Genomic DNA, 25614 nt, shown 5'->3' with positions numbered 1-25614 from the left:
GGTGACCAAAACTGGATGCAGTATTATAGATGTGGTCTTACTGAGGTTTTATAGAGTGGTATTAGTACCTCACTTGATCTTGATTATATCCCTCTGTTAATGCAATTTAGGATTGCATTGGCTTTTTTGGCTGCCGCTGCACACTACTAGCTCATATTTACTGTATATACTATATATAGTATATACAGTATACTATACTGTATATCAGACTATATGTCTACTTTTGGTTTTTCTCGTCTAAGTGTAAGACTTTACTTTTCTCTACATTGAATTTCATTTTTTTAGATCGGGCCTTTCAAGATCCATCTTTATCTTGAACCTATTACCTAGGGTGTTGGCTATTCCTGCCATCTTAGTATCATCTGCAAGTTTGGTAAGTTCCCCTTCTCTTTCCTCATCTAAGTCGTTTATGAAGATATTGAAGAGTACTGGGCCTAAGACGGAACCTTGTGGTACCCCACTGCTTACTTCTCTCCACGTAGATGTAGTACCATTAAGGAATACTCATTGAGTGTGATTTGTAGATGACACCAAGCTGGCAGGAATAGCCAACACTCCAGAAGACAGGCTTAAGATACAGAAGGATCTTGACAAACTTGAACATTGGGCACTAGCTAATAAAATGAAATTCAATGGTGAAAAGAGTAAGGTTCTACATTTAGGCAACAAAAACGGAATCCACAGGTACAGTATAGGTGGTACCTTCCTCAATAGTAGTAACTGTGAGAGGGATCTTGGAGTCCTAGTGGACAACCATTTAAATAGGAGCCAGCCGTGTGCAGCAGCTGCCAAAAAAGCCAACACAGTTCTAGGCCGCATAAACAGAGGGATAGAATCAAGATCATGTGAAGTGTTAATACCACTTTACAAGGCCTTGGTGAGGCCACACTTGGAATACTGCATTCAGTTTTGGTCGCCACGATGTAGAAAAGATGTGGAGACTCTAGAAAGAGTGCAGAGAAGAGCAACAAAGAGGATGAGGGGACTGGAGACTAAAACATATGAAGAACTGTTGCAGGAACTATATTTCTGGAACTAGAAATTCTAGTACCACTTTAGAAAGCCTTATTAAGACCACTCTTAGAATGCCAAAACATAACGAACGGTTGCAGGAACTGGGTAGGTCTAGTTTAATAAGAAGGACCAGGGGAGACATGATAGCAGTCTTCCAATATCTCAGGGGTTGCCACAAAGAAGAGGGACTCAAACTATTCTCCAAGGCTCCTGAGGGTAGAACAAGAAGCAATGGGTGGAAACTAATCAAGGAGAGAAGCAACTTAGAAGTGAGGAGAAATTTCCTGACAGTTAGAACAATTAATCAGGGGAACAGAAGTTGCCTCCAGAAGTTGTGAATGCCCCAACACTGGAAGTCTTTAAGAAGATGTTGGATAGCCATTTGTCTGAAACGGTATAGGGTTTCCTGCCTAGGCAGGCGGTTGGACTAGAAGGCCTCCAAGGTCCCTTCCAACTCTGCTATTGTATTGTATTGTATTGTCAGCCAGGTATGGTTTGTCAGTTAATCAATGGAACCAGTTTGCCTCCTGAAATTGTGGGCGCTTCATCACTTGAGATTTTTAAGAAGAGAGGTGGACAACCATCTGCCCAGAATGGTATAGATGAACCTTTTAGAGATTGAGTGCCCAAACTGCAACCCAAAACCCACTTATTTATCGAAAAGTATCAACACGGCAATTTATCCTGAATAATAAGATTTTAGTTTAGAAAAAAAAAACAACTCATGCATGATTAACATGTTTTGTCTTCATTAAAAAAACACAATAACAGAGGTTTCATGATACAAATATTTTTTTTTATTGAAAGGTAAAAGTTTACATGCGGCATGCTTTTAAACAATTAATGTGATTTTTGCTGTTGTATGTGTGCTGACAGTTTGTCTAACCTTTGCTTATACTTTGTAAATTTGAGAGCAACACATGCAGCACTCAGGTCATCTGTTAGTCTGTCAGATCCGATATCATTCAAAGCTGCAAACTGCTGCTCCCAAGCATAAGATGATCCAAACAAAGTGAGGAAAGCAATCCCAAGTGCTTTCATTGACTTAAAAGTAACTGGCAGGGAATTCCACGCTTTAAGGATTTCATTTTCAGAACTAACTGTGCTGTCCTTTGTCACGACTTCTATCTTCTCAAGGGTTTCACGCAGCTCATAGAATTTATTTGTCCACATGGAGCTTTCTTGAAATTCCACTAGCTCCATTTCCAGATTTCCTAAATCTAACCAGTGGAAGCAGGAAAGATCAAGTTCTTCAAATTTGGCTTTATCTGGAGCTGTGAGAAAACACAGGGTTGTCTCCATCTTACGGAACGGTGAAAACCTACTACTCCAATTCGCCTTTGCAGCTGCTACGACGCTAGAAAATTCCTTGCAGATTTCCTGGTGGCTTGTAGGATTGTCTGCAGATGTTGTGGAATTTTCTAAATGCCTTTTTAGATGTGGAAAATATTTCAGCTGCCGGCTTCCAAGGTCTCTTTCAAAAACCTGCAGTTTCCTCTCAAATGTTTTGAGATCACAAAACATCCTTTCTGCTGTTTTCCCTGCACCTTGTAATTGTCTGTTCAGTACATTGACGTGTAGTGTAAAATCGGTAAAAAACGTGAGCTGGGTAAGCCAGGCCGTATCAGTGAGCTGTGGATATTCCTGCCCTTCTTCGTTCAAAAACAGCCGAATGTCATCCAAGCAGGCTACAAATATCTCCAGGACTCGTCCTCTGCTCAGCCACCGGACATGGTTGTGCATAAGTAAACCATTATACTGTGCCTGGACCTCCTCAACAAGTGTTTGAAACTGTCGAAAACTCAGAGCATGAGACATGATGTAATTCACCATTTCTGTGACATCTTTGAGGACGTCGTCAAATGTTTTGCTGCTTTCCCTGGCCCAAAGAGCTCCTTGGTGTATAATGCAATGGAATTGAATGACTGGATGTTTTGTTTCTTTAACGAAGAATTGTATGAAACCAGATGTTGCGTCCACCATGGAAAGTGCCCCGTCACTGGTAATCGAAACAACTTTTTCTGGTCTTATGTGTTGCGACGAAAAAGCCTCCATCACCGCATTGTAGATATCTATTCCTTGTGTTCTTTCGAGCAAAGACACCAGTTTCACCAGCTCTTCTCTCATGTGGTCCCCAGCAGCGTAACGCAAAATTATTGCTAGCCTTGCCTGATTATTTACATCTGTGTGTTCATCCAAGCACAAGGAGTAACAGGCTGCCTTCTGTAAGTCAGTGGTGAGCTGCTGACTAACGTCAATTGCCATGTTCTGGACTCGATCTTCAACAGTATTCCTGCTAAGGGGCATCTCCGAGATGCGTTGAATAATGTTACCCTTAATTTGGGAAACCCTGAAAAAGGGAATCACTCCCAGACAACATCATTGTTTTGATAAGATCCCCATCAGAAAGGGACTTGCCATGTTTTGCTAGGCACAGTGAAATTTGAAAACTGGCAGCTGCCGCGTGATTTGTTCTTTCAGTTTTGCCAAGCTGGGCCACGCTTTTGTGGTTGGTGTCAAAGTGCCGTTTGACGCTTGATGTGTGACACACACCACTTTCATTGCACAGAATACATAACGCTTTCCCATCGCGTTCAATCACTCTAAATAACTCTGTCCAGGCCTCTTGGAATGATGTTCCACTGTCTGTTTTTGCTTGTTTCGCTGCACTCATTTTTGCCTGTTCAAGACTTGGAATCTACAAAAACACACACAAAAAAAAAAATGAAGCACCCGATACAAATCTATCCCTGTACCAAAAATAGCTAATGTCAGGGGAAATTTCACCCTGAGCTAATGAGGTGTAGACCGTCGGCTTTTCCAAACAGCATATCTTCAAGAAGCGAAAGTAAGATCCAGTAACAAGTTCTAATTAAAACAAACTTTAATATGAAAATAAGAAAATAAATAAATCTATCTAATTGTTACATTTTGGCAAGAGCAGTTTATCGCCCACCTTCTTGGCAGACGAACAAAGATCAAAAGGGTAAAGAAGTCTCTGGAATGTGTGATGTATTAGAAATGTGTTAAGCATGAGCAGTAAATCATTGCTGATAAGGGCCTATGACCTGCGCAGTAACTCTTCAGTAACTCTTCAGTTCAGCTAGCAAACAACGAAGTGACAGCTAACACTATTAGTTAACACTAAAGATATGGATATTCCCTGAATCAACAATCTACGGCAGTGATTCTCAGCTGGGGTTCCCTTTGAATATGCTGACCACCAGCTAAGGGGGCAATGTTCCACTGACCACCAGCTTTTGACCTGCTCTGAAAAAGGCATCGGAATGCATTTCCTACCTTTGATTCACCCCCACTGTACATACATTGGACTTACGTCTTGGGGGATTTGTATAACTAAGATGAAGTGGGAAGTTAAAACCCACCCCTCTGCTAGAAAACTGGAATATCCTGGGAAATATTAAGAAGGCAGAATATTATATTTCCCTGTGTAGGAAGTTATCACCTAGCCCTCTCCCAGAAAAATGAAATATCCTAGGAAATATTGATAAGGCAGAATATTATATTTTCCTGGATGTGAAAAAGGGAGAAACACATTTTAAACACAAATTCCTGCAGCTTCCCCGCTTTGTCAATGGGCCATTAAGAAGGCCAAGCTAGTCCACTTTACATAATAAAGAGTTCTCCTCTTAACTCCAGAGTGATGGGATAAGGCAGGATAATATAAGCCTTTATTCAAGTGACCACATGGCAGCTGAACTCAATCAAACCTGAATTCAAAACAGCCTAGAGGGTTGCCCCTGCATGGGCCCATGTGAGTCTGGCAACCAATCAGAATACATTTCTTACACAGGAACAGGAAACAGATAGGTGGGACTGAACAGGTTATAAAAATCCCTGCAAGCCCTTCTTCACCCCTTCTCTTCCCTTCTCTTCTTCTCCACCAACATTGAAGCATGTGATCGCCTTTTCTGTTCAGGGCTCGGGCCATGTGGTCCTGTCCACCATTAAACCATCTTTCCAAGCAGCCTCCATGTCTCCAGTGTCTTTTTCCCCACTTGGAGCCGAACCCAGAAGGACATTTCTTTCAACACCTGGATGTGAAAAGGGAGAAACATGTTTTTGAAGACAAAGTAGCTCCTTGCAGCTTCCTGCCCCCCTCCCACCTTTGTCAATGAGCCATTAAAGCCTGAGCTAGTCAACTTTACATAATAAAGGTAGGATTAGCCTTCTACAGAAACTCACCACATGGCATCTGGGAACTCAATCAAGCTTGGGACTCAAAAGACACACAACCTAGAAAGTTAACTAAGACAATGGGGGTCTGACAACCAATTAGAATACATTTCTTACACAGGAACAGGAAACAGAGACATGGGCTGAACAGAGTATAAAAAACCCAGCAAGCCCCTTTTTTTCTCTTTTCTTCTTCACCCAACATCTGGAAGCATGTGATTCCCCCTTTTCTGTTCAGGAGCTCAAGCCATGTGATCCTATCCACCATTAAACTGTCTTTCCCAGCAGTCTCCGTGTTTCCAGTATCTTTTTCCCCACTTGGAACTGAACCCAGAAGGACATTTCTTCCAACACCATACACAGGAGGAGTGCAGACCTCAATCACCCATACTGCTTTTTAAAAAATTATTTATTTATAGAAAGAGCTAAAATTTCAATTTCTGTATGAACAGTGTGTCGTCTGAGTATAGTTGTTCAGAGTATAAGAAGCTCCGAAGTATAAGCCGCACCTAACTTTTGGGGAAGAAAACAAGGAGGGGGGGGGGATCTGCTTCTGCCTCCCAGCAATTTGCCTCCTTGAAACAAGCAGCAAACAGTACAGACACTGTTTGTAGTGTTATATTTCAGTCTATACTTGTACAGATGCTGTTAAAATTGATGTGCTTTCTGGAAGTATAGTTATTCTCTGCTATTTAAAAGAGGATGCAATAGCACTGGGCCTCTTCAGATCAAGCATTTATTTTAAAAAGCTTCTTCATTTTGTTAAGTTGTCTAGAACAATAATAAAGCAGTCTTTAAAAAATAAGTCTAATGATTTGAACATTCTGTAGGCATTTATAGTTGTTGACTTACCTCCTTGCAGCAAACAGCCTGATTAGCATAAGAAAAATAATCTGCCTCTGTCTCCAGCAATTTGCCTCCAGCAGCAAAGAGCAAGTTTCACTTTCAGTTTCAATTTCAGCAGCTGTTTCAGGCTGCAGGGATTGCCATAGCCTATTGCCGCCTCCTGTTTGCTGCAAGGAGGTAAATTGCTGGGAGGCAGAGGCCAAAGGATTGGGTGCGTGGGTGGGGCTACATTAATTGTATAAGATGCACCCAAATGTTCACCCTCTTTTGGGTGCAGGGGGGGGGGGAAGGTGTGTCTTATGCTGTAAAAAAATATGGTAGCCGTGATGGCAAACCTATGGCATGTGTGCCCAAAGTGGCCCAGCACGCATGGCCTTGCCTGTTTGTTTTCCGGACGATCAGCTGTCCTTCGCACGGGCAGCAGTACCGAAAACCAGCATGCGTGTCACAGGCTGTCCACCACTGGGATAGGGTCTCCTGCTCAAGCAGGGGGTTGGAGTAGAAGACCTCCAAGGTCCCTCCCAATTCTGTTATTCTGTATTCTATTTTCTTCAATGCTCCCATATGTGGTCCCTAAGAGTCAATACAGACTTGCTGGCACCTAACCCGATCCTCCCAAAACTGGGGTGGGGGGAAGAGGCTGAAACATTTGTCCCCCTTGAGAAGGGTATTTTGGGGGGCCCAAAAGGCAGACTGCATGGATACTGTTGGAAGAAATGTCCTTCTGGGTTCGGCTCCAAGTGGGGAAAAAGACACTGGAGTTGGGTAAAGGGCCAATATTATCATGCCTTAATCCCATCCCCCTGGAGCTGAAGGGGAGAACTCTCTATTACAGGGGTGTCCAAACTTGGGAACTTTAAGACTTGTGCTGGCTGGGGAATTCTGGGAGTTGAAGTCCACAAGTCTTAAAGTTCCCAAGTTTGGACACCCCTGCTCTGTTATGTAAAGGGACTGGCTTGGCCATCTTAATGGCCCATTGACAAAGTGGGTGGAGGCAGGAAGCTACAGGGAGCTATTCTCTCTTTATAAAACATATTTCTTCCTTTTCACATCCAGAGAAATATTCTGCCTTTTCAATATTTCCTAGGATATTTCATTTTTCTGGGAGAGGGCTGGGTGATAACTTCCTACAATACCCAGGCTGGAATTTGAATAAAAGCATTGCAGCATAGGGCAGAAAGTCAGTACCCATCCCTCTAAGAAGAATGAAAATTTTCAGGAAATATTAAAAAGGCAGAACTATATATTTTCCCTAAAGAAGAAACATGTTTCTAAAAGACAGAACCTCAGCGCCTCTCAGCTGTTTGCCCCAAGTAGAAACTAAGGGGCCAAACTCTTAGAAATGCAGATTTGGTAATCCATTCAAGACAGGATTAAAACCCCAAGGAAGCCAGGATCTGGGATTAATTACCTTTGTTAAATGAGATTTAGAAAACCCAACTCATTGCTGGTCTTCTGCGAGAAAAACTAATTAAAATCAAATAACAAAATACACTGTTGGAAGAAATGTCCTTCTGGGTTCAGTTCCAAGTGGGGAAAAAGACACTGGAAACACGGAGGCTGCTTGGAAAGGTGGTTTAATGGTGGACAGGATCACATGGGTTGTTTTGGTCCTGGGGAAAAGAAGGCACATGGGTGGGAGAGATAGATAGATTTATCTCTCTTGGACCCTGCCTTGCAGCTTCCTGTTCCTGTGTAAGAAATGTATTCTGATTGGTTGTCAGACTCCCGTGGGGCCATGCATGGGCAACTCTGTAGGCTGTTTTGTGTCCCGTTGCTAGATGGGTAGAGGGCCAATCCTACTTTTGTTGATCTTGGGTGAGGGTATTTGCTTATGAATATACCTAGCTATCTCTTTTGTTGAAAGACATGTCCTGGGTTCAGTTCCAAGTGGGGAAAAAGACACTGGAAACATGGAGGCTGCTTGGAAAGATGGTTTAATGGTGGACAGGATCACATGGCTTGAGCTCCTGAACAGAAAAGGGGGATCAGATGCTTCCAGATGTTGGGTGAAGAAGAAAAGAGAGCGAGATGCTGAAAGTCCCTGGTTTCATGCCCTCTCTGGCCTTTGATCTCGATCTTGTATTGTCATTGGTTGTCAGACTCCCATGGGGCAACTCTGTAGGCTATGCTTTGAGTCCAAGTTTGGTTGAGCATTGCTTCTTCCCAGGTGCCATGTGGTGAGATGGATGGAAAGCTAATCCTACCTTTGTTATGTAGAATAGAATGACTCAGGCCTTAATGGCTCATTGACAAAGGGGGGGACAGGGAGCTGCAGGGTGCTACTTTGTCTTTAAAAACATTTTTCTCCATTTGTGATCCAGGGAAATATAGAATTCTGCCTTTTTAATATCTCCTAGGAGATTTCATTCATCTAGGAGAGGGGTGGGTGCTAACTTCCTACAACACAAAGCAAGCCTCTAAATTACAAAGCCCGCTGTAGAACAACTGTATAAAAACCCATGTGGTCATCCAACCAGCTAGGTCCGCTTACTCATGGGCTTGGTGGTTCTGCTTCCCCATTAAAACCATCTTTCCAATCAGCCTCCGTTTCCAGTGTCTTTCTCCCCACTTGGAACTGAACCAATAGCATTGTAAGAAGTTAAAACCCACACCTCTCCTAGAAAAATGAAATATCCTGGGAAATATTGAAAAGGCAGAATATTATATTTCCCTAGATAAGAAATGGAGAAACATGGTTTTAGGCAGGAAACAGATTCGCTCTTAATAGCCCCCACCTTTGTCAATGGGCCGTTTACAAAGGTCTGAGCTAGTCTACTCTACATAACAAAGGTAGGATTAGCCTTCTACACAAACTTACCACATGGCATCTGGGGACTCAACCAAGCTTGGGACTCAAAAGACACACAACCTACAAAGTTATGTAAAAAAAACCACCCCTGGAAGTCTGACAACCAATCAGAATACATTTCTTACACAGGGACAGGAAACAGAGAGGTGGGGCCAAACAGGATCCAGGAACTCTTAGCAAGCCTTTTTCTCTCCTTTCTTCTTCTCCTGGAAGCATGTGATCCCGCTTTTCTGTTCAGGAGCTCAAGCCATGTGATCCTGTCCACCATTAAAACCATGTTTCCAAACAGCCTCCATGTTTCCAGTGTCTTTTTCCTTTTTAAGCTAGATCCTAATTTTGATGGAAAGATAAAATGATTCATTTATGGAGAACAGAGAAGCGGCGATGGAGAAGCCGCTCTCTGCGCATGCCCAGAGGCACTTCTCCGGCTGCAGCAGAGCCGCAGTTGACAACGAGCAGGCCACGTGCTCTTTTCCGGCTATTTCCTAGCCTCAGGGGCGGGCCCACGTCGCGGGCCACGCCCCCTCGCCCTACGGGCCACGCCCCTTACAACGGCGGCGCTGTACGTGCGTGCGCGCGGCCCCCGACTTTTCCGCCACGCTGGCCCGCCCCCTTTTTTAAAAAAAGAAACGTTGTTCTATATTTTAAAGAAAGCGAATGGTTTTTTTTAAACAAAAAAACCCGTCATTTCCTCTCCTCCAAACAACAAAAAGCGAAAAATAAAATTCTCACGGGAGCGTTTTGACACCAGAGATCAACAAATATGAGGCGGGTGAAAGAAGCGCTTCCGGGTCGTCACCGCGGTAACGTTCAAGGGGCAAGGGGGCGTGGCCTGTGGCGGTTCCCGCCTCCGTCCCCCTCCCACCGGAGGGGGCGGAGCGGCGGCCATTTTGCTTTCTCCCTCAGCTCCAGCCTGAGGCAGTCGCGGGTGCAGCGACAGCTAGAAGCCGCGTCGTCTCTTCCTCCGCCCGGCTCGCCTCGACGATGCTGTCCGTGCGCGTAGTGGCCGCGCTCGCCCGGGCCCTGCCCCGCCAGGCCGGCTTGGTAAGCGAGAAGTCGGGGGAAGGGCCGGTCTTGATGCAGCAGACGCCGCCGCCATCTTGGGCTCCGGCCTGGCGGTGACATTGACGCGGCGGCGCCCTCCGTGGCTCCTCGGAGCCTCTCGGGGCCTTCCCCCTCCGGTCCTTTCTTGCGGGTCTCGCCGCTTCTCAGCCTCGCTTCACGCCCGGGGCGGGGCCTTTATGTCGGTCTGGCGGTCACCCCGGCAAGGTCATCCCTCTTCCAGGCTCCTCTCTCTGCAGCCGGGGGTCCCGGATAAGGAAGGGCTCAGGCCGTTTGACGGGGTCGAGAAGCGAGGCCGGAGGCCGTTTAAACCCCAGTGCCTTTTCTGGGGTGGGGTGGGGCGGGCCGCGGCTTGTCAGAGGAAGGTCATCCTCAGGTGGGCTGCCTTGGACGCTTTCGATTTCTGGATGTGGATGATGGGTGGTCTGTTCCCTGCTACCTGGATGGGGGCGGGAAAGGGGTTGTACCAGCCCCAACACCTCCCGGATACGTTTTATGACCTTGGAGGTTTTCTCGCAAGAGAAGTTGCTCTGCTGCCATTCATTACAGGTAGTCCTCGAGTTACGACCACAACGGATTTAAGAATAGAATGAAATAGGAATGAGAAGAGAATAAAATAGAGAAGAGAAGAGAGAAGAGAGAATAGAATGAAATAAGAATTAGAATAGAATAGAGAATAGAATGAAATAGGAATTAGAATTGAATAGAGAATAGAATGAAATAGGAATTAGAATAGAAAGAGAATAGAATTAAATAGGAATTAGAATAGAATAGAATGAAATAGGAATTGGAATAGAGTTAATTGGAGAAGAGAAGAGAGAATAGAATAAAAAACATGGAATGGAATAGAATTCTTTATTGTCCAAGTGTGATTGGACACACAGGGAATTTGTCTGGTGCATATTCTCTCAATGTACATAAAGAAAAATAAAGTAGAATACATTCATCAAGAATCAGAAGATACAACACTTAGTGATAGTCATGGGTTACTAATAAGCAATCACATTATACTAGGAAACAAAACAATATAAATTGTAAAGATACAAGCAACATGGTTATAGTCATAAGTGGGAAGAGATAGTTGTTAAGTTGAAGCATTTGTTAAGTGAACTTTGCCCCCCATTTTACAACTTTCCTTGCCATGGTTTGTTAAGTGAATCATGGTATTTATTAAGTTAGTAACGGGGTTAAGTGAATCTGGATTCCCCCATTGACTTGCCTTGTCTGAAGGTCGCAAATGGGGATTGTGTGACCCCTGGGACACCATGACCATCATAAACGGGAAACGTGACACCTGTCTGAATTTGGATCATGTGACCACAGGGATGCTGCAAAGGTCATTGGTGTGAAAAACAGTCATAAATCCCCCTTTTCAGTGCCGTTGTAACTTTGAACGGTCACTAAATGAGCTGTTGTAAGTCGAGAACTGCCTGTATCTATGGATCATCTATAACCCATTTTTTCCAAAGATTTTATTTTTGTTTGGACTCGAGGGACATTTCTGCACTGCAGGCTTGTTCTCTTGCTGTCTGCCCTATAAGGCCAGTTTTGCAGGCCTTACTAGGCATTTTCTCCTTTTGTTTCAAAATCTGGAAGTGGAGAGCTGCAAGCCTTGGCTTAAATCTTTATTGAAAAGAATTATAAGCCTTTTTAAAAGAAAAAAAACTCGGGGTATCATTTTGTGCAGTTTTGACTAATGCAGTATTTGTAGCGATGACTTTGCTGCTAAAATTTAGTCAGTTCTTGTAGGGTTTTACAGTAGATTTCAACTTATGAGCCCCAAATTTCCATTGTTAAGTGAGATTTGCCTCATTTTATGAACTTTCTTCCTGAAGTTAAGTGAATGAATATAAGTATAACCTTTATTGTCATTGTACTTATTGGTTATTCATTGCATGGAATCATTGCAATTGCATTGCAGAGTTAGCTAACATGGTTGCAAAGTGAACCTGGTTTCCCCATTGATTTTGCTTGTCAAAAGGTTGCAAAAGGGGATTGCATGACCTTGGCACGCAGTAACAGTCATAAGTATGAACCAGTTGCCAAGATCTGAATTTTGATCACATGATCATAGGGATGCTACAAAGGTGGTAAGTTTGAAAAATGTTCACTTTTCAGTGCCGTTTAAACTTTGAACAGTCGCTAAATGAACTATTGTAAATCGAGGACTACCTGTATTAGAAGCATTCCTTCACAGTCTGTGAGTCTGTCCTTACTTTTTCCAGTCATTGCAGTATTGTCTAGTCCAGTGGTTCTCAACCATTTCTTCATCACAGACCCTCTTTAAGTACCTTTTGTTTCCACAGACCACAAAGACTTAACCCATTTAAAGCACTGGACTGCATCAAGTCTTTGCGGATCCCCTTATGTCAGGGCTGTCAAACTCCCGGCCCGTGGGCCACATGTGTCATGTGCTGGCCACGCCCATGCCCATTTTAGCAAAGGGGGGGGGAAGTCTTGATACATCACGTGACACCACCGTGATGCTGTGATTTTGACATCCTCACCTTATGTGTTGATATTGCCGCCTCTCAGAAATCTGCCAACCACAGGTTGAGAACCACTGGTCTAGTCCAAATCGAATACGTAGTATATTGAATTGATGGTTTGTCTCTTAAAAAAAAAACACTATTTCTGAAATTGTTAAAAGTGGCAGCAAATGTTTGGGATGTATTTTTAATGGGATTTCCTGTGAGGTAGCACTGCAAAAACTGCCCAGGTACACTTTAGATTTTAGACACAGATACCCTTAAGATTCCTGTTCGGACATTACTAGAGAATGAGGACTATGAATAAGCTGTTGCCAGATGAGGATTGTAAGTGAGCAGGCTTTTGAAACAATTTACCTTAAAGCTTTAATCCCAAGCTTTTGCAGAAACGAGAGATAGAATTAAATGCTTTAAAAAAGTAAATCATACAACTTTCATCTGTTCTAGTTCCTAAAAAAAGGGGCTTTGGAGAGAGACCCCAACTGAACACCACTCTTTAAAATCACCTCATTTTTTCCCCTGGTATCCATGGCAGACAGATGAGCCTCATAATACACACAGCTGCTTTAAAGAGCTGGAGAATGATATTTGTATCCCACAGAGCCTTCTTTTCCAATTATTTTTAAAGTAGTATTCAGGTTCATTTTCTGTATTGCTAGTTGCTGATGCGTAAGTAAACAGTATTCAGTACTCACTAAGCAATTTTGTATATAAATAATATATTGCAGTAAAGATCATTTCTGGTCATAAATGATAACTTTTAACTCAAAATTTTGCAAGAAAAATGAGATGTACGTTTCAAATAGAAGACCCTGTGGTTTTTTCTTTGTCTTAGGTGTCACGGAATGTTTTGGGCTCATCATTTGTAGCAACAAGGAACATCCATGGCTCCAAAACAACTCTACAGAAAACTGGTAAACAGTGTGCAAATCTCTCTTTTGATTAAAAAAAAAAACACTCCTGGCTTTATCTCTAAATTAAATGTGGTTCTCTTACAGCTTTTAAGTTATTTGACATTTTGCCGTTCATTCATTCAATTTCTATAGCTGCCCAATTCAACCAAGTGACTTTCCCTGACATGTTGCAAACCATGGGTGCTACTTGGATTTATGTCCTAGCAAGAGTGAAGTGAAATTATTTTTTAAATGACCAAAGCAAAGCAGAATTAGGCATGCTGTGTTCACTATCTAATTGTTCACCATTGTTCCATGGTTTTCTGGACTTTGTGCTTTATTTGAATTTCTGGTTTGAATAGAACTGTACTTCAGTTCTTAAAGCTGATCAAGGCAAAAATACATTCTGAGTACTACAGATACTTGTGAGCTTTGTAGAATTAAGAGAGAAAGCTACCGTATTTATCGGCATATAACACACACAGGCATATAACACGCACCTTCATTTTAAGAGGGAAATTTCAGGAAAAAAATTTAAATTTCAAATAAAGAACTTTGAAGCAAAATAAGGGTAGCTCAGAACTTTTTTTTATAACTTTTAGTCGGGTGTCGGGGAGAGGAGAGACGGCTCATCCATTCTCTCCTCCTCTCACCCACACCCCACTGTCTAAAGCGCTTCCTTTCGCCCGCCCGAGCTCTTCCGTGGGCGAAAGAAAGCGTTTTAGTCGGGTGTCGGGGAGAGGAGAGACGGCTCATTCATTCGTCCGTCACTGCGGTACTTGTTAATACTGTAAAAACATGGCTTCTTAACATTATATCGGCGTATAACACGCATACATCATTTGCCCCCTATTTTTCGGGGGGGGAGGGAGTGCGTGTTATATGCCGATAAATACGGTAATTTATTAGCTTGTACCCTGTTCAGTTTGCCCACATTTATTTTTATTGTATATTTAGGTGTCTTGTACAGAGAACTTGGCTGTCTTGAAAATACCAAATTGGAATTGTGTGTGTGTGTAAACGGAGAGTGATCTCAAATAGCATATTCATGTTAGTAGATGTATGTAGCTTTAATACAGGTGCATAATCTGCACCTGTATTGAAGCTGTATTAACTTGATGTCATGGACTGAGAGCCACAAAATCTACAGTTCTCCAAATTTTTTAAGAACAGTTGTTTGAAAGCAAACAGGGCACACTCTGAAACTTCCAAATTTGTCTGCAGTACAAAACTTTTCCAGCTTGTACCTTTCATTTTGTTTTCTTTGTTGGATGGAACTGCCTGTTGCTTGACTGACAAAATGTGATATTTAAACCAGGGCTACTTTAAAAAAAAACAACCCGCCTTAATATTGGTCTGTATTCTTCCAGGCACTGCCGAAGTATCTTCTATTCTTGAGGAACGTATTCTAGGGGCTGACACATCTGCTGAGCTCCAGGAAACTGGGCGCGTGCTTTCCATCGGTGATGGCATCGCCCGTGTGTACGGCTTGAAAAATGTTCAAGCAGAAGAAATGGTGGAATTCTCGTCTGGGTTGAAGGTCAGTCTTCATATCCATATTTGCATACTAAAACTTAATTGTCATGATTTGGTTTTTCTCTGCCCATTGTAGTATTGTGTGAAATGATGTTGCAGGGTATGAGTGATGGAAATGCCATTTAAAGCAACACATCCATCAGGTGGTGTTAGCGGTTATCTCTGATTGCTAAGCATTAACATTTTCATTTGACAATATATACAGAATATTTGCGGAACTATATCCTCATGACAGTGCTCGCTTATATTTTACAATGTACATGTAGTCTCTAACATATGACCGGTTGCTTAACGCACTGATGTTATACCTAGTTTGGTAGTAACGAAACACTTGCAAGTAACCAACCAAACTCAGAGCATCAAGGACCCCTCATTTCAGCCCTGAGCTACCAATATTTTCCTTTATCGGTGCTTAGTGACCCTTAAAAGTTAGAGCAGACCCTGAAAAAGAAACTCGTGGCCTGGATTTGAAGTTGTGGCATTCGTGGTGTGTCCGCTATGGCCATTGTCAGTCCCATGGTCACATGACTGCAATTTATAATGATATTTCTAGATAGTGGCATTTACCTCCACTTTCTAGGGAGAAAAATAACTCCCCAAAGTAACAATGGTTTGCTTAACAACCGCCACAAAAAAGGTAAAATTGCACAGGGTGACCTGCTTTATAACTTTCATGACTTGCAACCAAACTTGTGGGCTCAATTGTGGTCATACGTCGAGGACTACCCATTACATACCGCTTCTGTTATTTGTATGAATTATGCTTGTTGGGAATGTCCCGTGGGATCTCTATTATATGGGTTTTCCTAAGTGGAAACCCCCTAAATGGGTTTTCTCTTTTCTTTAGGGTATGTCTCTGAATTTGGAGCCTGACAATGTTGGTGTAGTAGTGTTCGGTAACGACAGATTGATTAAGGAAGGAGACATTGTGAAGAGAACGGGGGCCATTGTGGATGTGCCCGTTGGAGAGGAGCTGCTGGGGCGTGTGGTCGATGCTCTGGGGAATCCCATCGATGGAAAGGTCGGTGTGGAAAGGCGACTGCTGTTACGTGTGGGGCCGTTGTTGAGGAGTTAATGTGACAGCATGATTCTGTTGCCTTGCTTTACAGGGTCCCATCACTTCCAAACTCCGCAGGAGGGTTGGCTTGAAGGCTCCTGGAATCATCCCCAGGATCTCTGTCCGGGAGCCCATGCAAACCGGGATCAAGGCAGTAGACAGCCTGGTACCCATTGGCCGTGGGCAGCGGGAGTTGATCATTGGAGACAGGCAGACTGGGTAAGAAATACGGGAGATCCTCTCTGAGCCCCAAGTGATTGTGGCTACTGTGAATTCTTAGCTTTTGGAATCGTCTTTACATGGGGATACACCTGAGGGCATTTGATTCAAAAACCTCCACGGAGTAATGCAAAATTAACGGTAGGAAACCCTCTTTGGGATTATTCACCTTTCCAGTTTTTCCTCAACACCGAATTTGTAGGCCTCTGAGTTAATTTGGGGCAATAACATGTTGTTGACTGTTACCATTCAATTTGCAGCAAAACTTCAATTGCTATCGATACCATAATTAACCAGAAAAGATTTAATGAGGGAACTGATGAGAAGAAGAAACTGTACTGTATCTACGTTGCCATCGGTCAGAAGAGATCAACCGTTGCTCAGCTGGTGAAGAGGCTGACTGATGCAGGTACTGGCATTCCCTTCGCCCAAACCTTTGTGCTTGCCAAAATGTGCAGTCCAGAGCAGCCTTAAGGCTTGATGTTCGGGTGGGAGGGGGGATGTAGGCATTTCTCTCCTGGCTAAGCTGCTTCCATCTTCATTGACCTTGGTCATCTCTCTGTTTCAGATGCCATGAAGTACACTATCGTGGTTTCTGCCACAGCCTCCGATGCTGCCCCTCTCCAGTACTTGGCTCCTTATTCCGGCTGTTCCATGGGCGAATACTTCAGAGACAACGGCAAACACGCCTTGATCATCTACGACGACTTATCTAAGCAGGTTTGAACCTCAGGCTGGCCTCTGAATTTAGTGGACGGGGAGCCAGATCTCTCTTGAGGCAGTCACAGCATCTGTGCTCTCTTGTTCAACAGGCGGTGGCCTACCGTCAGATGTCTCTCTTGCTGCGACGTCCCCCTGGCCGTGAGGCATACCCGGGCGATGTGTTCTACCTGCACTCTCGTCTCCTGGAAAGAGCAGCCAAAATGAACGATGCATTTGGAGGGGGATCCCTGACTGCTCTCCCAGTCATCGAGACTCAAGCGGGTGATGTGTCAGCCTACATTCCAACGAACGTGATCTCCATCACCGATGGGCAGGTAGGATCCCAAGGGAAACGAGAGCCTCTTTAAAAGGGCGATTGGCCCCAGGGGTATTATTTTTAAAACCTGCACTACTACTTTCTTGGAGTAGACCAGGGGTGTCAAACTCAAGGCCTGTGGGCTGGATCCAGTGTGCGGGGTGCTTAGATCTGGCCCGCGGTGCCTCCTTGGAAACAACCAAGGGACTAGCCCTCAGTGCCTGCCAGCGAAAACAGAGCTCGGGAGGCCTGTGCTCGTCCCTCCCAGACTCTGTTTTCAGCCATGACGGCCTCCTGCAACCCTTTGCCAGCAAAAATGGAGTTCAGGGGGAGTGCGTGCAGCCCCCCCCCCAAGCTCAGTTTTTGCTGCAGAAGGCCGTAGCGGCTGAAAACGGAGCTTGAGAGCCCATTTTCTCTGGCGGAGTGCTCGGGCCCCCACAGGCGCCCCCCGACACGAGTGATGTCAAGCTGGCCATGTCCACCTTGGGCCCCCGAGATCAAACACAACCCTGATGCGGCCCTCAATGAAATCGAGTTTGACACCCCTGGAGCAGACAGTGTTAATGTTATGCAAAACCAAAAAATGGGAATATAATAGGAATAATAAGTCAAAGAAATTAAAAGCATTGGGTTTTTTTTTAAAGAAAATATAGCTAAATCCGGTTTATACAGCTAGCCCTTGACTTACGACCACCATTGAGCGCAACATTTCTGTTGCTAAGCAAGACGGCTCCTGAGTTTTGCCCCATTTAACAACCTTCCTCGCCAGAGTTGTTACATGAATCACTGCAGGTATTAAGTTAGTAAGGTGTTAAGCGAATCTGGCTTCCCCATTGTCTTCGCTTGTCAGAAGGTCACCAAAGGTGATCACAAGACCTCAGGATGCTGCAATGGTCAGAAGTATGAAAAACAGTTATAAGTCACTTTTTGGTGTGCCATGATCACTTCAAATGGTGACTAAACAAATGGTGTTGCAATCCAAGGCTTAACTGTACGAAGAGCGATTGGGGTCCACTATTGTTGTTTTCAAATCCTTGTCTTTTGGAGTAGAATTGGTATGATGCAAGGCCTAAATTAAGTGGTATTATTATTATTTTTAAAGAAAGTATAGTTGAATCTGGTTCATATCCACAACAACAACACTCCATATTTTTCTGCCCTTACCAGCTGACCTATCCTATCAACATATTGTCTTATATCCAGATACACTATATTGCCAAAAGTATTCCCTCCCCCATCCAAATAATCAGAATCAGGTGTTCCAATCACTTCCATGGCCACAGGTGTGTAAAATCAAGTACCTAGGCATGCAGGCTGTTTGTACAAACATTTGTGAAAGAAGGGGTCACTCTCCGAAGCTCAGTGAATTCCAGCGTGGAACTGTGATAGGATGCCACCTGTGCAACAAATCCAGTCGTGAAATTTCCTCGCTCCTAAATATTCCACAGTCAACTGTCAGCTGTATTATAAGAATGTGAAAGTGTTTGGGAACGGCAGCAACTCAGCCACGAAGTGGGAGGCCACGTACACTCGTCCAACATCAGTGTGTGACCTCACAAATGCGCTTCTGGAAGAATGGTCAAAAATTCCCATAAACACACTCCTAAATCTTGTGGACAGCCTTCCCAGAAGAGTTGAAGCTGTTATAGCTGCAAAGGGTGGACCGACGTCATATTGAACCCTATGGATTAGGAATGGGATGTCCCTTACAGTCAGTTCAGATGCAAGGAAAGGCAGGTGAGCGAATACTTTTGGCAATATAGTGTAGTTCTCAACTTATGACCAGAGGTGGTAATCTGCGGGTTCGGACTGGTTCGCCCAAATTGTTAGCTCTGACTTCAAGCCGAGAGCGAACCAGTTCTCTGTTTCTGTGAAAGTGTGACACCACCATCATCCCCCATGCATTATACAAACTTTTATTTCTGCTTCTGAAGACCAGCTAATCAGGGGCGGCAGATTGAATTGCCGCTCCTCAGCTGTTTTCCTTGGTCCTTTCCTTGTTTTCAATGTGGAAGTTCAATTTTCTCTTAACTGTTTACCTGTGAGTAAAACGCATCAGGCCCGCGCATGCTCAGCGCACCGGTAGTGAAGCCGGTAGGATCCCACCCCTGCTTATGACCGTAATAGAACCTCCCCATTACAGTTGTGAGTTGGTCATGGTCAGCGGGTCACTCTTAAGATTGACTCAGTTTTATTGAGGCAGTCACTGACATTGAGTCTTTATTGATTAACCCTTGGGCCATATTAAAGTGCAAAGTTCCAGGAACAAACTGTTACTAAAATTTGATAAAAGCAATATAAAATAGAATTTGATGAAATACAATTTAAAATGGAATTGGAATAAAATACCATTTAAAGTGGAATTGGAATAAAATGCAGTTTAAAATGAAATTGGAATAGAATACAATAATTTTAAGATATAGATAAAATATTGTACAATTATATTTCGATGTCACCCCTGCAGTCATTAAGGCAATGATTAAGCAAAGACCATGGTTGTTAACCAAACTCATTGTGCAGTATCTATACTTGCACCTCAAACCATCATTGTTGCAGTCAGTAATTGCATCATAGCTTGGATCAATCTGATTTTTCCCATGTAGGGAAAATACAGATTAGCTTAGTGCTTCATACAGCACCCCATGTTATGGTAAAGACAATAGTGTCCTGTTATTCTACCCTTTGATCAATATGCCATAACACCCAAAGACCCGTTTTATTGCATGGATTCTCCACTATTTTTATACAAGTTGTAATCTTAGAGGTCATTTTATAAGCTAAACAGTTGTCTACATTCCATAAACTAGGAGGTATGTGTGATGCACCTGATAAATACATTGGCTGGTTTGTTTATAATTGGTGCAACTGGGAGACTGTTAATTTTAGTCCCACTTCAGGCATGAAAGCCAGCTGGGTGGTTTTGGGCCAATCCCCAGGAAACGGTGAGTTCTAATCCCAGCTTGGGTGTGAAAGCTGATTGGGTGACTTTGGGCCAGTCACTTCTCAGCCCAGCCTGCTTCGGAAGGTTGTTGTGGGGGAAAATAGGAGGAACAGGTGTTAGATATGCTTGTCACCTTCTGTTGTGCGTAAAAATCATAAAGGTGGGCACTAAATGAACCCCTTTTTCTGGCAGATCTTCCTGGAAACAGAACTGTTTTACAAAGGTATCCGTCCAGCCATTAACGTGGGTCTGTCTGTGTCTCGTGTCGGTTCCGCTGCCCAGACAAGAGCCATGAAGCAGGTATGTCTAAAACATGTCGTGGAAAACTGTCCTCAACCACTTAATGCAGGGGTGTCCAAACTTGGGAACTTTAAGACTTGTGGACTTCAACTCCCAGAATTCCCCAGCCAGCATGGCTGGCTGGGGAATTCTGGGAGTTGAAGTCCACAAGTCTTAAAGTTCCCAAGTTTGGACACCCCTGACTTAATGTGTTTGAGACCTAACACATACACCCCAAACAGGTTTCCCGGAGTCTTATGACTTGGGGCAGTATAAAAATTGTGGTGCCAAGCATGATTTTGGGCCAGCCTTTTTATACTTCAGATAAGGTTCCTCAATCAAAGAAGTTAAGCAAAAGGAAGAGAACGATCCACATTCTGACAAACAGACTTCAGGCAATGCCCCTTAACGCAGCAGCTGCTTTCATAAAAGTATAAGATATTTCTAGACAGATCAGAAAAATAATCTAAGCAAAGAGGATGTAACGTTCTGAATGTTTTTTGTAATCGTTCCAGAACAAGCGGGACAAGCTTTTAAGTTAGGAAAGGCTGAATGGGCACTTAAATCAGCTAGCAATTCAGGAGTACTGTGTTTTGGCACCAGGTCTTACTTTGGGGGGGGGGGGGTGTCATCTGCTGACCACACATTTGCGGGCATCTCCCCCTTCCCCGGGCCTCTTTTTCATTGTCAGAAGTCTTCAGCTTTCCTGAAGGCCTCTGCAAGCCAATAACAGGGCTCCAGATCAATTGGCTAGAGAGGCCTTCAGGAAATTTCTTTAGAAAAGGCCTCTTCAGCCGATAACAACTCTGGATCGATCCAGAGCTCTGTTATTGGCTTGGGATATCAGTGGCAATGCTGTTAAGCAGGTCTTCCATCTTAAGTATCTAGATATCCAATTTCAGAACACTGGTGCCTGGACTAGACATCGAACCCAGGTGCTGAACTCGGCCTCCTGTAGTCACCAGCAGATTTTAAGATTCTTTTATACCCAGGGTGGCCAGTTCATTCCCTCTGCCCTACGTATTTACAAAGCCAAAACGCTGGCCCAAACTCTTTACGGCATTCCCATATGGATACGGGGCTTCAAGGACTGCATTGAAAGAACCCAGGCTGCTTTCCTTAGAAAACTTCTGGGTCTTCCCCCTTGTGTTGGTTTTGCCCCGATATACCTGGAACTAGGCATTCGATCGGTGGAATGTATGGCCTGGATAAACACCTTTAAATGGTGGTTTCGGGTGCTCTTTCTGGCAGTTCCTGGCAGCTACCTCTCCCTGGTGTTCACGGACTCCCATATTTCTCGCTGGGAGAAAGAGCTGCTGAAGAAACTTCATCTGCTAGGTTTCACGGAGGATGCCTTGGGAAACTACGACCTCAAGGATGCCCAATTTAGGATAGTCCAACGGCTTGTGGACATTGATTTACATTATCTACGAGCCAGAGCCAATAAAACTTGCTCCCCCCCTGACTCTCAACCAAGTTAACAACTATGGATTGAGGATGGCTTCCTATTTTTATACCCTAACCATTCCCAAGTACAGAAGAGCTTTTTCCCTACCTCGCTTCAATGTCTTGCCCTCAGCACTTCTGGATGGTCGTTATAAGAGGCTCCCGATTAATGAGCGGCTGTGCCCTTGTGACAGAGCCGAGGTTGAGACAGCGGAGCATGTCCTCCTATTTTGCCCTATGTATAGCGCGGACAGATCTAGGTTACTGTCTCTTCCTGAAATTGTCCCTTCTGGTCCTGATGGCTGTGATTTGTTTGTGCATTGCCTTGGGGATGTCTCCTCGTACATCACCTCTCAGGTTTCCAGGTTTTTCTTGAGAGCTGTGACCATTAGAGGAGAGAGCTGTAACCTCCCTTAGTTGGGCTTTTGGCGACTGGCTGCTGTGTCTCTTTTGTACTGTTTATGTTTGGTCTGTGACTGTAAATAAAGTATATATATAGAGAGAGAGAGGCCTTCAGGAAAAGCCTTGCTGGCTGCAGCAAAATAAATGGGCTGAGGTTTGCGAGGCCTGGCTACAACTTCTGATGAAGGTAAGTAGTAGGGCAGCTCTACCCCCTATCCCCACCCTAGCTTAATTTTTACCTGTGCACCCCGGAGTGGGCAGGGCCTTAATTAGGACTTATTTGGGGCGCACATGTAAAAATCAAGCTAGGACTTACTTTTTGAGTAGGTTGTATTTTTGGAGAAACACAGTAGTTGCAGCTATTAAAAGCTGATCGCGCGTGCCAAGTTCCGTCTGAAACTCTCTAAGCGCATCATCCCATTGTGTAGGTGGCCGGAACCATGAAGCTGGAGTTAGCCCAGTACCGTGAAGTTGCTGCTTTTGCCCAGTTTGGATCCGATCTGGACGCTGCCACTCAGCAGCTGCTCAACCGTGGTGTCCGTTTGACTGAGCTGCTTAAACAAGGACAATACGGTAAGGGTCCCTTGGTGCCCATGTCGAGTTGCCGTTCAGGATTCTAGTCCTCATTACTTCCTTTTGTTTTGTTTTTTTTAATCCTTTACAACAGAAAGTGTGCAAACATATCCAGGACATCTCACTGATTACAAGTAGTCCTCAACTTACAACCATTTGCTTATTGACTGTTCAAAGTTACAACGGTACTGAAAGAAACAAGAGTTGCGTGACCATTTTCACGCTTAAAACTGTTGCAGCATCCCCATGGTCACGTGACCAAAATTTGGTTGCTCGGTAACTGGCATGTATTTATGACAGTTGCAGAGTCCCATGGAATCACTTTTTGTGACCTTCGTCAAGGGGGAAGCCAGGTTTACTTAACAACCATGTCATTAACAGCTGTAGTGATTACTAGCAACTAAGGAAAGAGGTCATAAAATGGAGCAAATGTCATTTAACTGTTTCACTTGTCGATGGCAATTTTGGGCTCCAGTTATGGTTGTAAGTCAAAGGCTACCTGTATGCAATCCTTATCCTTTCCGTGCAATCCTCTACCGTTATGTCCGGCATAGTATGTTGTTTGACCCCAAATAATTGTGATTTTTGCCTTGAGGGGTTTGTGCAATTATAAGTAAGACACAGCCTGGCTACATATGTAAGCCAGTTTCTGGTTATCCGTGTGATCAAAGGATCAGCCACAAAAACTGAGGTCAATGAAGAGTAAGATACTCTCTTCATCAGAGTAAGATATTCTCTTGATCAGCGGTTACCAACTGGGGGTCCGTGGTCCACTGGTGGTCCATGAGAAAATGTTGGTGGTCTGCAGAAAAATTATTTGCATTTTTTATATTGCACTAAATCAGGGATCCTCAAATTACAGCCCCTGGGATGGATAAGTGCAATGAACGTTTGTGTTGCTGCAGAGAGTCTCCCCCTTTGGGGTCTTTTTGTGTGGGTCAGAGGGGGGCAGAAATTCTGACTTGGGGTCTGCTTCAGCCTCCTGGTGGGGGGCTTTGGGCGAAGGCTGGAGGGAAGAGCCGCTGGTGGCAAAGAGCCGGAGGGCCTCGTTCCAGTGGGACTGTATCATGGCCTGGAACTGGCTGACCATCTCAGCCCGCTGAGCCTCCAAGCGCTGGTACCTGGCCTTGCACTCCCACAGGTCTTCCCTCTACTTGGAAAGCCTATGCTCATAATCCTCAGTGAGGTGCTTCTGCTGAGCCTCCTTCTCGGTCAGATCCAATTTGAACTGAGCTGTTTTGCCAACTCTTTCACCTGGTGGTTGCTTAGCTCCAACAACTGCTTCCTGTTGGGGCCCTAAGGAGCCCTGGGCGGGCAGGCAAGGAGTGCCGGGGAGGGAAGGGGCTAGTAGAGGCTGGCCAGGCACTGCTTGACGTGAGTGACATCGAGTTGGCCATGACCACCCAGTCACATGACCACCTAGCCACACCCACCCAGTCAGTCATTAGGCAGATCATATTAGTGGTCTGCAGAAATTTAAAATTATTAATTTAGTGGTCCCTGAGGTCGATCACTTTTGTGAGCCTGATGTGTGTGGGAGAAGAGCAGGCTGAGCTGGAAGGCAGAGTTAAGCATGTCATCAATTTGGAGTCATTGCATTGCCACAAGAGACCCAAGTCCAGCTCCCCTATGAACTACATTGACCCTTACCTAGTGCCAATTTAGCTTTGACTGTTAGTTGACTAGATTCTTGGGTATAGGTAGCAATAAACTCTGTGCTTTGAACTCAACAAATATCCCTGGTTATTTGCGCCTTACATTGTATCACCTTTTACGTCCAATCACATTTAAGGATGTAGTTTTGTGCTTTGTGGTGAGCTGCTCTGGATTTTTATGTTCTCTCTCTTAGTTCCCATGGCCATTGAAGAACAAGTCGCTGTTATCTATGCTGGGGTCAGAGGCCATCTGGACAAGTTGGAACCTAGCAAGATCACCAAGTTTGAACAGGCTTTCCTTGCTCATGTTATAAGCAGCCACCAGCCCCTGCTCACCACAATCAGGTAAGGTCCAGGTGGATCCCTAAAAGGTTGACCAAGGGAGTGAAGGCTAAAAACATTTGCTTCCTGGTATACCAATCATTCATTTACGATTTTGACAATTGCAAGTTTTGCAGAATGTGGTGGGGTGCGAAAGGGGCTGAAGAAGGCCTCTCTTCTGGTTTGTTTTGGTGAGAGTTGAAATTCATTTCTTCTTTTACTTTGACAGGAACGAAGGGAAGATCTCTGAGCAAACGGAAGCCAAGTTGAAGGAAACTGTCACCACTTTTCTGTCTACATTTGAAGCATAAACTTTTAGAAAGTTCCATGCACCAGGATACCTCTGTCGCTGACTGCTGGTATTGCTTGAGTTCCATTTTTCCAGAGACTTAAAAAGAAATATGTGTGAGATCAGTGTACAGGTGTCACTGAGAATTTACAGTTCCATGCTAGCCCTCGAGGACATAGTCCTCACTGTGATTGGATCTAGTTGACCGCTGGCAGGATTGTGTACAAACCACCTAGCAAATAAAATCTTACAAACCATAGAAACTCTGCTCTGATTCTTTTTTTTTTTTTAGACTATTGTAGCACTTCAATGCGTGAAAATATTTTTCTTTATATTTTGTATTGGTACTGGAGAAACCTTTACAACTTTTTTGGGGGGGGGGTAATGTAGTCCTTGGCTGCATTAACAGAGGGATAGACTCAAGATCATGTGAAGTGTTAGTACCACTTTATACTGCACTGGTGAGTCCACGCTTGAAATACTGCATCCAGCTTTGGTTGCCACAATATACAACAGATGTGGAGACTCTAGAAAGAGTGCAGAGAAGAGCAACAAAGATGATTAG

The 25614-nt window shown here is 44.1% G+C and overlaps 2 protein-coding genes across 4 annotated transcripts; one reads left to right on the top strand and one right to left on the bottom strand.

The window, feature by feature from the left end:
• Positions 1 to 1812: 1812 nt before the first annotated feature.
• LOC309386782 (general transcription factor II-I repeat domain-containing protein 2-like) lies at positions 1813 to 9727 on the bottom strand. Of its 3 annotated transcripts, none has more exons than XM_081942556.1 (2): positions 9602 to 9727; positions 1813 to 3712 (listed from the first exon to the last, which is right to left on the bottom strand). In XM_081942556.1, exon 2 carries the CDS (start codon positions 3319 to 3321, stop codon positions 1855 to 1857), a length of 1467 nt encoding a protein of 488 aa, XP_081798682.1. In that variant the 5' UTR covers positions 3322 to 3712; positions 9602 to 9727; the 3' UTR covers positions 1813 to 1854. The 3 variants fall into 3 exon arrangements, with proteins under 3 accessions (XP_081798682.1, XP_081798680.1, XP_081798681.1); XM_081942554.1 differs by lacking the exon at positions 9602 to 9727 and adding an exon at positions 6064 to 6220; XM_081942555.1 differs by lacking the exon at positions 9602 to 9727 and adding an exon at positions 5221 to 5283.
• A 27-nt stretch (positions 9728 to 9754) lies between these two features.
• ATP5F1A (ATP synthase F1 subunit alpha) lies at positions 9755 to 25312 on the top strand. Its single transcript, XM_081942552.1, has 12 exons — positions 9755 to 9913; positions 13256 to 13334; positions 14684 to 14853; positions 15697 to 15870; positions 15959 to 16125; positions 16386 to 16534; positions 16694 to 16845; positions 16938 to 17162; positions 20277 to 20384; positions 22640 to 22784; positions 24634 to 24784; positions 24990 to 25312. Exons 1-12 carry the CDS (start codon positions 9854 to 9856, stop codon positions 25069 to 25071), a joined length of 1662 nt encoding a protein of 553 aa, XP_081798678.1. The 5' UTR covers positions 9755 to 9853; the 3' UTR covers positions 25072 to 25312.
• The last annotated feature ends 302 nt before the right edge of the window (positions 25313 to 25614 follow it).

The sequence above is a fragment of the Natrix helvetica genome (assembly GCF_964273705.1).
Source record: "Natrix helvetica genome assembly, chromosome: 2".
In the NCBI taxonomy this organism is placed as follows: Eukaryota; Metazoa; Chordata; class Lepidosauria; order Squamata; family Natricidae; genus Natrix; species Natrix helvetica.
This window is presented reverse-complemented; position numbering and strand designations above follow the sequence as displayed.

Bases quoted from the DNA above. Each gene is read 5' to 3' on its own strand.
- LOC309386782 (XM_081942556.1), bottom strand. From the start codon at position 3,321: ATGCCCCTTAGCAGGAATACTGTTGAAGATCGAGTCCAGAACATGGCA.
- ATP5F1A (XM_081942552.1), top strand. From the start codon at position 9,854: ATGCTGTCCGTGCGCGTAGTGGCCGCGCTCGCCCGGGCCCTGCCCCGC. The intron at 9,914-13,255 runs GTAAGCGAGAAG...TCTTTGTCTTAG, and splicing joins TGCCCCGCCAGGCCGGCTTG to GTGTCACGGAATGTTTTGGG. The intron at 20,385-22,639 runs GTATGTCTAAAA...CCCATTGTGTAG, and splicing joins AGACAAGAGCCATGAAGCAG to GTGGCCGGAACCATGAAGCT.